The sequence below is a fragment of the Larimichthys crocea genome, chromosome XVI (genome assembly GCF_000972845.2).
Source record: "Larimichthys crocea isolate SSNF chromosome XVI, L_crocea_2.0, whole genome shotgun sequence".
In the NCBI taxonomy this organism is placed as follows: Eukaryota; Metazoa; Chordata; class Actinopteri; family Sciaenidae; genus Larimichthys; species Larimichthys crocea.
In genome coordinates this window covers 3,901,682-3,916,543 of record NC_040026.1, presented here as the reverse complement: position 1 = coordinate 3,916,543, position 14,862 = coordinate 3,901,682, and the positions used below count along the sequence as shown (strand labels likewise).

Genomic DNA, 14,862 nt, shown 5'->3' with positions numbered 1-14,862 from the left:
TCCCTCTTATATTCCAAGTCATTATAGACAGAAACTTTGTGTCTGAGTAGTAGCAATCACTCCTAGACAATATAGACAAGACACAATGCAACAGCATGGGTTTATAAGAGACTGGAATGGGAAGGTTCGATAAGAAAAAATAAGAAGAAGGACGGGGAAAAAAGGAAAATAATGAAGGATTGAAGAAGTGTAGCCGTTCTCTGCTTTGAATCAGTGATACACAAGAAATTAACATTTAAAAACAAAAGCAAAAGTGGGTACGGGAACGAGTGGGCTAGATATATGTATGTAGGCCAGTTATGGACTGTTTCCACTCGTTTTTGATTTTCGGTTTGAGAGAGAGAATTAAAAAAACGGGGGGGATTAGATCAGAAAGAGAATGAGGAAATGCCTCAGAGAGGACGGCAGCGTAGATGAGTAACGACGAAGAGAAGAGAAGAGAAGAGAAGAGAAGGATTTAACAGCAAGTTTTGTACAAATCATGCACTCTTAAAAAAAAAAAGTCTGAGTGTGTTTATGTGTGACTTCCTGACCCTGGCGACCAGTATCTTCTTACTCACTAACTATTTCCTCTGACTCTTGTTGTGTGTGTGTGTGTGTGTGTTTGTGTGTGTGTGTGTTCATGTGTTTGTTTGTTTTATTACTGACTCACGTAAAGATATAGTGAAACAAAGTGTGGGCAGTATTTTTGGTCAGTAACACAGAGGTGGGTGATTTTTATAAACGTGTGTGTATGTAGGATATATGTTGTAAGTTTCAGTGTATTGTGTGGGTGTGTGAAGAATTCGTTTCCTGAGCTCCTGTGTGGGAATATGCTGTACTACAAAGTGTGTGTGTGTGTGAGTGCATGAGAGAGCATTATTCATCATCAGCTGAAAATAAGAGCCTACTTCTCAATTCTGTTATATGATGTACATATAGTATCAGTTAGTGTAGTTCACTTCGCCGCGGCCTTTTGCCCTCAGTGTGTATGTTAGGACTTTTACAAGTGTGACAGAGAAGTGGACAGGAAAGAGAGCGCTGTCATTTTGAGTGTACGGTCCCTCCTCAGACCTCAGATCCCCCTTTTTTTTTGCAGCTGAAAGGACGCTGAATGAATGAATAGCATCTCTTTGTGTGAGTGCATGCACGCTGCCCTGTGTGTGTGTGTGTGTGTGCGTGCATTTATTTTTTTTGAAGATCTCCGAGTGAGAAGCACATGCGGGTGTTTTCTGTAGAGTTCGAAAGGGTGTGTGAGCTTTTGCATATGGTCGTAGGAGACGGTGTGAAATACGGGGGACAGTAGAAAACACCATACACATATGTGCGCAATCACACGTGTGGTATGTTAGTGATTTGCAAGTTTGTGTAGGTGTTGGTGTTTTCTTATCAGCTTGTGAAATCCGAGCAAATGGTAAACACTTACTGTTTTTACAGTAAGTGTTTTTCAAATGATCTTAAATATTGTTTGCGTCAGAATATATTATAATATGTATTGTAAAACATACTCTTTTGTAAATCTTGGCTAAACAAAAAGGAATTGGCACTGTAAAAATAATCTCGACACTTCTTGATCTGGACGTAAATGTGTGTATCTTTGTGTCATCATAATCAGTACACACTGATGATCAGTATCAGGATAGATTTGATCATATTCATGCCCAAGGGTACACACATTTGATGTTCAGAATTATCTTCACCTGAGGATGAAACACACAAAAAAATGATCCTACATGGGTTAACAACTCATCAGTGACGACATATGAAACCTATTCTGAGACATGTAAACTTCTAGGATATGTCAGGCCTTTAAATATTTGCAAAAACTACACATGATCAGTTAAATTAATAAATAAAATGTGCAAACTACATGTTCAGTATGTTCTCTGCAGTCAGGTATAGGGACTCATTTCATCAGGCGTGAATGCAACACTGTGAAATATGTGGCAGTTAATAAAAGGACAATTTAAGTTCAGGGAAAACCAATATAGTTATAACACCTTATAGATCATAGAGCAAAATGCAGATTTATTTATTTATTTATTTTTGTAAGAAGACAAAAAGACCACGGTGTGTAAGAGGGAGCAGGTTAAATTAGATTTGGTACAATTCAGAAATAAGTAGTGTGAGCTTTTCCTCTCTGTGTTACATACATTATAATCCGACACACACACACACACACACACACACACATTTATATTCTGTGTTTTTATTAATTCACTCAGAAAGGTAACAATCCCCTGAACTAATCAGTTAAGCTCCCCAATCAACACTTTTAAGACAAAGCTGCGTATGTTCTCCGTGTGTACGTGCTTTCCCACCTTAGACACGCTAATGAGAGAGTAAATTAAACGTCTCTTTAAGCGTCCCTGTAACTTCCTGTAAAATAAAACGGAACAAGCCCAAAAAAAAAAAAACCTGACAAAGTGAAGGATGAGACCGTTTTTTTATGGTGTCACGTGTGTGTGTGTTGCATGCAGCGTGTGTGTGTGTGTATGAGACCAAGTAACCGAGCGTCAATCACTGAGTACCGGATATGATGTGTGAGCGCCCAAACGTCTGTTGCCATGGCAACAAAGCAAACATCACACTGATGTAGCCTGTATATAACACAGAATATTCATAAATAGAAATAGCAGCCCCTGTGTGTGTGTTTATGATTGTGTGTGTGTGTTTGTGTGTGTGCTCATTTATGATTGTGTGTGCGTTTATGATTGTGTGTGTGTGTGTGCATGTGTGTGTGTGCGGCACGTGTGCTTGTGTCACTTTCCACAGAGAGAGAGGAGGAACTTAAGCGTGCTCACATGTGTTTACACACAAACACATTAGCGGTGGCTCCTTCTTATTCCGTCTTGGGTGTTTTAGTCAACATTAACTGAAAACAGAAACGATCCTGGATAATCAGAGGGTTTCCTCTAAATTATTTAAGCAGTGACTGAAGTGTTCCAGGTCTAATATCCTTTTTACGCACTCATTTACAGCAGCCATTTCCACACACTCCCACTACTGTTTGGTGTCATTTAGAAAAAAAGCATTTATTTAAAAAAAACATTTGACTTTTTTTTTTTTTGATTTTGCATTCACCGAGCGTGAGAGCGTAGCATTCTTGAGCGGCACCTTTCATCAATCTAGCTCTGAAGTCATTGAGGAAAGTGTGCGTGAGGGGTTTTTAATAGTGAGGACCTAGATGACTTCGCTGCTGTGAAAGGTCTCAAATGAGTGTTGTGTTTGTTCTCTTGTATCCAAAAATTTAACAGTAATAACAGCTTTTTCTGTATGACCACGCAGTGAGACTGCCACCTCACATACTGCGCTGCATGATTGTGTCTGTGAGCATAATTATTACTAGCATTGTTTCTTGAACAGAAAATCTTTTATGGCACTTTTAGCATCCTAAATGAACGTGCTCTAGAGTTATATGAGATATGTTTCAGTATTGCTCAATTGTCGAGAGTAAAATTACAATATTGCCTTTGTATATCATCAAGTGTGCATATTCTCTGTCTCTGTGTCGCTCACACATGCACACGCAGTTTGTGCAAGACTAAGTAACATGTCACGCTCCCTTAAGTACACGTGAATACACTTTTTTTGCACTGTTATTTTGCACTTGTATGCGCCTTTTTCTTTTCGCCCGTGCTCTCCTCTCCATCTCATTTTTTGTTTTGTTTTTCTTTCAAAAAAAATTATGACACATTTGTTTTAACCCTTTGCTCCATCGCATTGCAGTGGCTTTGCTTCCCCTCCTCTCCACTTCGCTCTCTTCATCCTGGTCTACCCGGATACGGATACCCGGGAATAACATCCCCACTCCCTCCCTCCCGCCCCTGCTTTACGTAACGCTTAAAGCCCTGCATATCCTCCCTGGCCATGGCAACAACCACATCTGGATCACTCAGCCATCTAGACTGGCACCAAAGCAAATGTGAAGCCCTCAAGACTCACCAAAAAAAGTCATGTGCAATGATAATCCTATTTCCTTTTGGGTGAAGCATACTTTGGGGAGATTCTCAAAACGCAGTGGTGCAGTGGGACTCTTTAGTATGAAGTGGCTCCAAGACTTTGACTGCATGCATGTAAAGTTAGACCGATATTCATATTTATTACTGCTACCTCAGGTTTTCAGTTGAACCCATTTATGAGAGGATCACACTTTTCATGTGTTCGGCATGTCCCAAAGTTTGGGACAAGAAGAGTTTTTATTTAGCTTAGGAATTTCTTTTCCTCCCTTGATCCCACTCTCCTCTCCTCTCCTCTCCTTTCCTTGTATCTCTATCTATACAGTATTTGCACTGGTTTTCTGCTGCTGCCCATCTCTTGGCCATTTATCTGCAGGCTAGTAGTGCCCCCAAATGGCCAAGCACACACATTACAAGTTCCCTTACACAGCGGATGGAGGGATCTAGGTCTCCAGGTCTGAAGTTTGTGTTTCATGTATTTTCACCAGGGCTAATTATTCACTGCTGAGAAGAGAGAGCCGATGAATCTGAACATTTAGCAACATTATGAGTGTAAGGTGTGTTTTGTGGTGATTAAATCGGTTCAGTTCTTAGAAATTGTCCTTTTATTCATCTTAATACTCAATAATAGGTCCTCCCTTTGCAACATTGAACAAAATAGGCAATAGCAGTTATTTATTTATACTTTAAAAGAAAATAGAACGAAGCCATGATTGAGTCCGGCATCTTAAAACATTCCCCCTGTTTGCATCCCTTCTATAAGCCACGTAAACATGATTGGTTAAGTTTATTTTGATGCAATAGATGTTGATGGTCAGTGGCAGGCTGGTGACACGGGGACCTGTGCCCAACATAGCTGTTGCCATGGTAACTGCAAAGGACCGGTGGATCGAGTTATAATTGGACGGAGAAAATGGTGGGGTGTGGGAGGGAGAGACACAGAGCACAGGGGTGGAAGATGAATTAAGGGGATGTGAGAGATGGGATGGGAGAGTGAGCGAAAGGCAGCGTTCCGCCTGCACGGTGCCAGCGTAGGTATTATAAAGAGGGGGAGGTAAAAAAAAAAAAAAAGTTTCTTCTTGTGCAAGGTCACGTGGCGTTTGACAGGTGTAATTTGGGGGGGGGTAGAGACATGCATACATACGCACACTAAAAGCATGATGTCTGTAAGAGCAGACAGCCAATGAAAGCTGCTGAACACCTACACAGATATTGCACTGCCAGCACGGCAGCAGGGAGAGAGAGTTGAGCTCAGCTGAGGGGGGAATTTCTCTTGTGCTGTTTTTTTTTTTTCTTCTTCACCGCTTGTCGCTTACTCGTGCCATTCTTCACTGCTTATCTTTGTTACATATGACTAAGCTCTAAAATTCTGTGGTTTCCCACCAGTATCTAATGCCTGCCTCACCTCCTCCCTTTTAACTTAACATGAATGCAAACAGATTTTCTTATCTTAATTGTGCATCTTTTTGTCCTCTGATAGCGCTTGCGTGACAGCTGAAATCATCTCTGAAGCGACAACTTATACGCCGATAAATTTGAAGTATTTTGTTGCTAATCGATTTTTGAATTTAGCCGGCGTACAAACTCGTTACTCTGCTCTAAATAATTGGTCAGATGTAGTTCATAAGGGTCATAAGGGCTTGTAATGTTTACCCAGGGCTGTAACCACTGAGCAGCCACAGTAATACCTCATCTCCACCCTGCCCTCTTTCACCCTCTTTTCCTTTCACTCACTCGCACAGCCAAGCTGTCTAACTCCCTGTGCTTAACACACTGTGTTTGCTGGATTGACTTATTGAGAGCTCAGTGCAGCTGATAAGCCTTAATCTCTTATTCTCTCTCTCTCTTTTTCTGTTTTTCTGTGTTTCTTCTTCTTATGTCTATTAGTTACTAACTCTTACTGGAAACGCCCAGTACAGTCACCCCATATTTTCACATGACGCAAGATGCTTTACAGGCTGAGAAGATAAAGGCACATGAGAGTTGAGTGGCATATTGAGGTGAAGCTTAGTCATACTACAAAAAAAAAGCTTCTTTTTGTTCGACATGTAGTGATTATTTCTTCTTTTCCAGTTTTGTATAGTGGCACAGATCCAAATTTACACAATTTATGTATTTTTTTATTAGATAAGTGTAACCCAGGACTGAGAGGGTTAACTTTTTTTACTACTGAGGACAGTGGCTCTCACAACCTTATTGGTCAGTGCCCGAGCTCCTGATGAGCTGCCTGGCTGATAGTGATAATTAAGTCTCTCTCCCAGTATTGTATTTGACTCATGGACAGATGAGCCATACGGAGCATAACTTTTTGACTCACACAGCGTGACAGGAAACCATATCATGTGTACAAACCCGCTTCCTGTCTGTCTTAGCTGTGCTATACCTGAATAATAATATCTTTAAATGCTTACTCTCTGTTTTACACCCCCATCTCTGGCCCCCCATGTCCTTCCTCCCTTTAAGAGAAGTTCTGTTTTCACAAGTTGTTTTCTCTCCACCCACCCACCCACCTCCTCCTCCTCTTCCTCCTCCTCCTCCTCCTCCTCCTCCCCTGCCTGCCTCCCTCTCCTGCTGAAAATGACTCAGTCTATTTTTACCCTCTGGTCCTCTCTACTCTTTAGTCCGTTCCACCCATTTTCCCTCTCTTTCTAACCACCCCTACTCTCCTGTTTTCAATTCTCTTCTCTCTTTCTCTCCCTCTCTCTTTCTCTCCCCCCCTGTGAACGGTGTTGCATCAGAACATTTAAATTTCTGTCTGGAGGAGGCACATTTGCATGATGGAGAGATGGAAAAAATATTTGGGGATTTGAGAGGGATTTTTATGGTGGAAAATGACATCACTCGACTCTCTCTCTCTCTCTCTCTCTTGCTGTTAGCTGTGTTCCTAAAAGCAAAAGGTGTAGCACTACCAGAGAAAGAGAGTATGAAGCCTCTCATCTGTGAATATTACTGATTTATCAGTCTTTATGTTTGCATTCAGCAACTTTGGGGGGAAAAAAGGTTACCCTGCATGCTCATATAGGTTTAATGGGTGTGGATGTGCATTGTCATCTTGACCCCAGAGCCCTCATCAACACCCAGATTGCAGGGAAGGAAAAAAAGACCAAAAGCAGCGTGGAAAGTAAACAGTAGATAGCTCTCTAGCGCCTTCCTGCATCAGATGGTCTTCATGAGTAGCAAAGCTTCAAGCCTGAGCATTTGTAAGAAGGAGGGGTCCCTGTCCTAACTTCTGTTAAAGCATTGGTTGGCCTACATCTGAGTGTCGGCTTTTGATTCACGCTTTCACGCATCAATCAAGGTTTACTACGAATCCTGTACCAATGACATGAGACAGGGGTGGGCTTAGTGAAAGAAACACACTTTTTTTTTTTGAGGAATTACTTGACAACAGTTAGTGTGTCACCATGGAGACAGCAGAGCTACATTACGTTTTGTTTTTTATTTATCGGAGTTTTATATTTAAACGAAGTTAAGTCGCGCTAAGAAGCCCCCGCTGGTTGTAAAGCCGGGTGAAATTTGCATATGACTGGCATTCCAGTGCACACTCCGGCCAATCAGGAGCCGCGGCGGGCAGACGACAGCTCCGCGCGTTGGCCAATAGCAGAGCGGGATCGGCCGAGCGGAGGCGGGACAAGGCTGGGCGAGGTTGACAGGACGAGAAGGGGAGGGGGGACGAGCACAGGGGGAGAGGGAGGGGGGCAAAGCAGCCTAGTTTACAACAAGAGGAAGAGGGAGGGAAAGAGAAAGAAAGGGCCAAGGGCTTGCGAGAGAGACAACGAGACAAAAATAAGGGAGTAAACTCAGCCGTGGAGCTGTGGGGATGCGATACGAGGACTTCTCCGGACCAAAACAACTCGTAGCGCCCGAGTATTCACCGAGGCGGACGGTGTGCGCGCCGATGTCGTCCGCACGAAGTGGCTAGCTAACCTGCTGCAGACGGACCTCAGCCGACGGCTTTCACCTACGTTACTGTACCGCTTCTTGTAAAAACAACCCACCCACCCCTCTGTCCTTCCCCGTCGTCGGGTGCGAGGGGTCCAGTATTTGGGCATCTTTACTCCGCCTTGAAGGAGAAGGAAGGAAAAAAAAATACAACACCAACTGCGATTCATCCCCCCCTTTCCTTCTGCTGCTCGCTGACTGGAGCCAGGAGTCCTCACCGTGGACGCTTTTTTTTTTTTTTAATCGCTGTGTTGTAGACTCATCAGTTGCCAGCTAACATATTTATTTTTTTGTGTTCAGGTAGGAGAAGAAGAAGAAGCTGGTTTCTGTGCAGAAAGCAGAGATAGTGATGGATAGCGGGCTTGTAAGCACTGGGTGATGGATGAATGCACCAGATTTACAGTCAACTGACTGTTTATGCGTGGTAAACACGGATAAACTCAAGTTAATCGCCACCCCCACACCTCTATTTTTCTTTTATACTCTTAATAGGCGATTTTATGATCTTGGCAGGTGTGAACTGTCAGGTTAAGACAGGTGCATAGTGCAGTTGTGAGAGGCAGGTGACGGGAAAAACAAGTTAGTATTCGCTGTAATGCACTTGTCAAACACTCCTCGTTGGATTATTTTGGCAGCCAGCAACGTGTGAATACGCCTTTTGTAGCTGAGACATGAGAACAATTGCGTTTCTTTTGCCTCTGTCTGTGCGGCGGGTGCACGACCAGGGGCGTTCCCGAGAGGTTGGTCCAATTTGGAGTGGTGCACTTGAAGCTCCGGGCTGTTGCAAGAGGCAGCTAAATAATTAGCGTCTCTGTTTGTTTTTTTATTATTATATGAAATCAGCACGTATTAAAGTTTAAGCAAACGGTGCACACTTTAAGTCCCAAGCCTCAGCTTTGATCGGCCCCCCCTCCTCAAATTTGTTTGTTGCAGTCCCGTTTAAGCCTGATCGATACGGTTCCGTCTCACAGCCGCCCCCCCTCCCCTGTTATAGCGGGTTCACTCCGGGAGCTTTTATGTGCTTCTCACCGCCTACCGAGCCCACCTGTCCGCAGCTGTATTGTAGCACAGAGCGGAGGTTTGACATGGCCCAGAAACACTGCGCATTTTTCGAGCGGATGTTTTAATCGAGGCCGTGGATGGGCTTGAGGCCTTGTTAACCCCCTCATGACCAAGCTGCTGGAGTAATGTAAACAAACAGGGAGAGAGGGCATCGGGGGTAATTAGACCAAAGGGAGGAGGATCATTGCCTTCGATCATAGTCATCGTTTCAATGGGTCGCCTGTCCACTGTTGCATCCTTACAGGTTTTACTTAAGTTTGGTGATTTATTGTGATCGTTTGTCGTACATTTTGTCCACTGATGTTTGATTGTGCGTTATTAGATTGCGGCATTCTGCGAGACGAAGAGATGGACTCCATTCTTCATTTTTATTCACATTGGAGCTAAAACAAACAAAAACAAAATCATCTTTTAATAAATCCTCATGATGCAGGCTGATGATGCAGTAATTATTGTGAATGATGGCTGCAACCTGTAGGGATGAAAGGGATACAGACACCATTGAGCACTTGTCGTCATCTGTGAGCTTCCCAGCAACATCAGCTCGAGATTTTGGATTAATCATGTTTCCTCACGTGGATTTCTGTGTGTTGTAGAAGAGAGTTTATTTTTTATTTTTTTTTAAAGGACATATCATTACTATTTTTATTTTTATTTTGGGAGAAACGACAAGGATTTCATTCAACCATGTTCTCATCAGAGAATCCTCAGTACCTCCGCCAAGGATTAAGCATGTTTGGTTAGTCCATGTCACTTTATCTTACTGTTTTATATGAGAGAGTAAAAAAATCTTCATACATACAGCAATATGTCATTATTGCTTAGCTGTAGCATCATGCATATACATGCAATGTAAGTGCTGATATGAATAATAACAGGCAAACTATGCTTTTGAAAGCTCCATGGAAGTTTTATGGGAGACACATCCTAATGAAAATATTGTTTTTAATATTGGAAATGAAACATAATATGACTTACAGTCCCTTTTTTTTAATTTATGAGGGTTCAGAGTGTACCAGCTCCTGTTCTTCATCCAGTCTGTTATGAGAACAGAGAGTCCTTTTGTACATCTGCTGCTGCTGGAGTGATTTAACCAGTTAAGTGGCTGGAGGTGTGCAACTGTGGCAGTGCTGATATTCTCTATTTATGTAGCACTCAAAGTTTTGATACTGTTGTATTGTGCCAGGTGATTTGCTGCAATCGTTTAGTGTCACAGATGTCAACCAACCCTTTATTGGGATGCTGTGCATTGAAAGCAATGGGCTCCCTGATTTTTATTATCCTAAATGTTCTATTTATTTGTGTTTCTATCACTCCTAAATGATACAAAATATGTATTAAAGCACTACAAACTGATTTTTAAGAAATGATTAGAGTTGGTGATGGGATGAGGAATGCATTTCTGGTGGGAGTGTTGCACTGAGGGCCCTGATTCCCCAAATAAGGCAATAGCATCTTGGTAATCTGATGTAGAAGGCCTGGTTCTTTTGAATGTGATATCTGAGTATGGGCGCATACTATGAAGTTATAGACGGTGTATCAGATGGTGTTGGCTGTTTAGTAATATACAATACTCTTTTCCTCTGCAGTCTGGACCAATGTCGAGCCCCGGTCAGTTCCAGTCTTCCCCTGGCATTCATTGGTCCCTTTCCTGGCACCCACCCAATCAGATGCTTCTTCTCAGCCAGGAGAGGGCCCACACCCAGTCAACCACCCCCAGGCAGCCAGTCTGAAGACAGGTACTGAATACATTCATGCTTGATGGAGTGTCTGGAGAAAATGTGTTACCAGCGCAGCTCTTTAAAGCTGTTTAAAATATCATATTGTTTACTTTGTCTTTAACAAGCATCTCTTTGTTGTTTTCCCTCAGAGTGTCAGGGGGTGGCAGCGCTGTCACAGGAGCCTGCAGAGGCACCTCCCACTGTACAGATAGGTCCTGTGTCCCGGCCTATCCCCCCTTCTGACGAGCCGCCTCCAGAGAAGGAGAAAGGAGAAGCAGAGAGGGAGAGGCCTGACAGCGAGACAGAGAGTGACGTGGATGACCCGTAAGAGCAGTTTATTTCTGTTACGTTTTATAATGATCAAATGTAATTCATGTGAGGTTACATGAGCATATACACGCTGCTCATGCCAGTATTATCAGCGCCTGTGTGCAAAAGTTATGATGTATTTGTCCAAGTCAGCCCTCACAGTCATTTTCTGTGTGGTACTGTGTACCCACACATACAGTAAAGGAGTGTGATATTTTCTGTATCCTCACGCTAATTTGGGCAGAAGAGCTCAATGCCAGAACAAAGCAGATGGGAACAAAAGCATTCCATCTCTGGGCTCTTTAACTATATGAAAGGCAGTGGCCAGGCTGTCAGCCATTGAAATGGATGAGCTATCTGCTGAAACTGCTGATGTATCTCATGGGAGATGAACTACTTGTGCTCTGTGTCTACATCTGATAGACTTGCAGCTCTAAGATTAAAAAAAAAACACTTATGGAGAATATATTTTTTTTCTTTAAAGATTGAAGAGGGAAAGAGAAAGTCGTGCTTAAGTGTTATCCTGCATGTGTGCATTGCCTCCACTGATAATATCTAATAAAGATTATAAACAGAGGCTGTTTTTTGTCTCCTCTCAGCTTCCTTCCTGGAGTTGTACCAGAGCAGCCCCTCACTACATCACCAGTGAAGAGACGCACTCAGTCTCTCAGTGCGCTGCCCAAAGACGGAGATAAGAATAGTCCTGGAAAGGTAGTCTCTTTGTACCGCTCTCACCAGAACCTCAAACTTTCCTTTAACTACAATTTTGTAGTGCATTATTATCTCGTTTCCTTTCTTTCAGAGGGAGAAGGACCACATCCGGCGACCAATGAATGCATTTATGATTTTCAGTAAGCGCCATCGAGCGTTGGTGCATCAGCGGCACCCAAACCAGGACAACAGGACAGTCAGCAAGATTCTTGGGGAGTGGTGGTATGCTCTGGGACCTAAGGAGAAGCAAAAATACCATGATCTGGCCTTCCAGGTACAAAAAAAAAAACACTGACCTATAACGTATGGCTCCTGTGTTAACTTAAGCACATACATATAATGTATTTTTGTCTTCTTTTTCATTTGCTCCCTCCTTCTCCTCCTCCTCCTGCTCTCAGGTAAAAGAGGCCCACTTTAAGGCCCACCCAGACTGGAAATGGTGCAACAAAGACAGGAAGAAGTCCAGCTCTGAAGGCCGTGGGGTACCAGGGGGCAAAGACATCAGAGAGAGGAGCATGTCTGAGTCCACAGGTCATTTCACTCAGCTTTCATGATAAACAACATACACATGTATATTTTTATCCATTCCAGTCCTTTTAACAGTCCTTTTTTTTGCCCCTTGATAGAGCCCCATTCTGTGGAGCTAAAGGGGGTTGGTCAAGGTCTGGTGGGCGTGTCTGAAAGGAGCGCAGGAGAAGGTCATGCGGGTCAGCTTACCCGTCCCCGAGCCTTCTCTCAGAGTGCCATGCACAGCCTGGAGCGGGGTGACAGGGGTAATACACAGGCCCTGGCAGAACTGGCACAGGTGAGAGAGGAGCACAGCTCATAAACCTGGACAGCTGAGTCTATAATGCACAATTTTGAATATTGTAAACATTAATTGGTGACCACCATCACTGCTAGAGACATGAACAATGTTCATCTGCTGTTCTTGTTAACATGACTCGATTTAAAACAAGAATAGTTTGTTTTTAGTGTTTTTTTCCCAGTATATTTGCTTTTCACTTTCACAAATTGTTTTTTTTTTAACAGTGTGGTAGTTGTGATAATTACATTTTCTGCGATAAAAGGGCATGTGGGCACACTCAGAGATTGACACACCTGGCATATACAGATAATAAAACCCACACTGATGAGAAATCGTTCAGTTCTTAGTTGTTCTTACTTGGTTCAAAAGTGTATCTACTACAGGATCTCTCATTTTATCTTTTTTTCAGATGTGTGGGGATGGTGGTAGTCAGTTTTCGAGTCATGCCCCGCCCCTGTCACAGTCCCAGCGCGGAGTCAGCGAGGACATGACCAGTGACGAGGAGCGCATGGTCATCTGCGAGGAGGAGGGAGACGATGATGTCATCGGTGAGTAATCAGACCTACTTCACTCATAAAACCAGATGTTCAATTAGAGAGTGTGTGAGCACACTTTGCTTCCTGTGTCACTGACACACTTTGTACATTTCCAGGAAATCTTATTCGATGTTAAAACAAGATTATTCATCAGAAGTAACAGATGATTTCACTTTGTCACTGAAGATTTATGAAGTTTTTCACATCCTGTGGTTTTATTTATTCTCTGCACCGCTTTCCCTCCCACTCCTTTATATAGCTCACAATATGACTAAATTGCATCCAGTTTTTGACCACTTTCATGTTTTGATTTTAAAGCTCTTTTAGCAGTGACAGCTGATTCTGATGCCGAGACTTCATATAATCATAAATTCCAAAGAAAGTCAAGTGTAGCTGTAGTGTATTTTTTCTTTTCCACAGAGGACCCTTATCCTAGCAGCTCCATAGACCTCAAGTGTAAGGAGCGGGTGACTGACAGCGACAGTGAGAATGGTTCTGGAGATGAAAGTGATCGGAAGGTAACAGACTTGAACGATTTCAAAAAGTATTTTCCTGAATTTCATCTGTCGTTTCTCAAAATAATCTTCTCTGCCTGTGTTGTTTGTTTTCAGAGAGTTTTCGCTCCAGTCATCTGCTCCTCTGCATTATCATCTTCCTCACACCATACTCCTCATGGAAGGAGTGTCTCATTGTCCTCTTACCCCACCAGTAAGCGTTATGATGAGGCGAGATCAAGTGGGGGAGGGTTTTCAGATCATAGGAGGAAGGAAAGAGGAGAGGGAGAGGTTAAGGACACATTCGGAGGGGAGGCAGCAGGAGGAATGCAAGCCACTTCTCTCTCCCTCTCTTCTGGCCAGTCAGTCATCTCCACTTCTCCAGCTGGAGGGCCATCATCCTCATCAGTCGGCTCATTGGGCACAAACCTGCCCATGGGAATTGGCGCTGTAAGGGTGGCCTCTACTGTGGTGACCAATGTAATGCGTCCTGTTATCAGCACACCACTCCCCATCCTCAGCAAACCCAGAGATGGAGGCACATCATCTAGCCCGCATCCACCAGAGAGGAAGTCCCTGACTCCTCAGCAACAGCCGCAGCTTCTCATTGGTTCAGGACCAGGAGGCGGGGCCACGGCTACAGGGGGTGGGTACTACTCTTCGTCATCACCTAATCCTGTAGGTGCAGGCGTGGGCCCAGGTGGTGTAGTGACTAATTTGGTGTTAGGAGGGGCTCTGTCTGCTCAACCTGCTGTACAGCTCATCACCCCCTCCCCGCAGCCTCAGCCCCCCCAGCAGCAGGCACTTTCCTCCGCTGCTGTTACAGCACCGCATAGCCAAACCAACGGGCCCCTGCCTCTGCCTCTGCTTCAGCCCCAGTTCCTACCCGCCTCTTCACTAGCACCCCCTGGGGGTAAGGCCATCACACAAGTTCAGTACATCCTGCCCACCCTACCTGCCAACACCCACCCCAAGAGTCCACCTCAGCACCTCAGCCAGCCAACCAGTATCTTCAACCTGCCCACAGCTCCACCCACACACATGTCCCTGGCCAATGGGAAGCAGCAGGGTACGGGTTCACTGACGGGATATTCGTCCAGCTCTGCAGTGGGAGTTGTCAGCCCGGGAACTAGAGGTGAGAGTTTTAGAACAAGTAAGGGGGGTCACGACAAGGTGAGGGTGGGAAAATTCAGATGTGATTATGAACCAGCTGCTCAATGTTCAATCGTCCTTTTGTGTCTGCGCTAATTCCCCTCCCTGGAAAAGACCTTGGATACATATAGCAGTCATTCTGTGAGAACTCCTAATAAAATATTGCTCATTCTCCCCCTACTGTCTTTG

General features: G+C 43.8%; 1 protein-coding gene across 4 annotated transcripts in view; it reads left to right on the top strand.

Moving 5' to 3' along the window:
- The window catches only part of cicb (capicua transcriptional repressor b), a 36,604-nt gene that overhangs the window by 12,750 nt on the left and 8,992 nt on the right, over window positions 1–14,862 (top strand). For 3 of the 4 annotated variants that reach the window (XM_027289693.1, XM_027289691.1, XM_027289692.1), the window contains 9 exons: window positions 10,532–10,681; window positions 10,813–10,987; window positions 11,572–11,683; window positions 11,775–11,957; window positions 12,082–12,214; window positions 12,310–12,488; window positions 12,901–13,039; window positions 13,448–13,545; window positions 13,639–14,656. In XM_027289693.1, the coding sequence (XP_027145494.1) occupies window positions 10,532–10,681; window positions 10,813–10,987; window positions 11,572–11,683; window positions 11,775–11,957; window positions 12,082–12,214; window positions 12,310–12,488; window positions 12,901–13,039; window positions 13,448–13,545; window positions 13,639–14,656 (2,187 nt within the window). Of the gene's footprint in view, window positions 1–7,613; window positions 9,682–10,531; window positions 10,682–10,812; window positions 10,988–11,571; window positions 11,684–11,774; window positions 11,958–12,081; window positions 12,215–12,309; window positions 12,489–12,900; window positions 13,040–13,447; window positions 13,546–13,638; window positions 14,657–14,862 lie in introns of those variants that run through there. The other variant, XM_027289694.1, reaches the window with a different exon arrangement.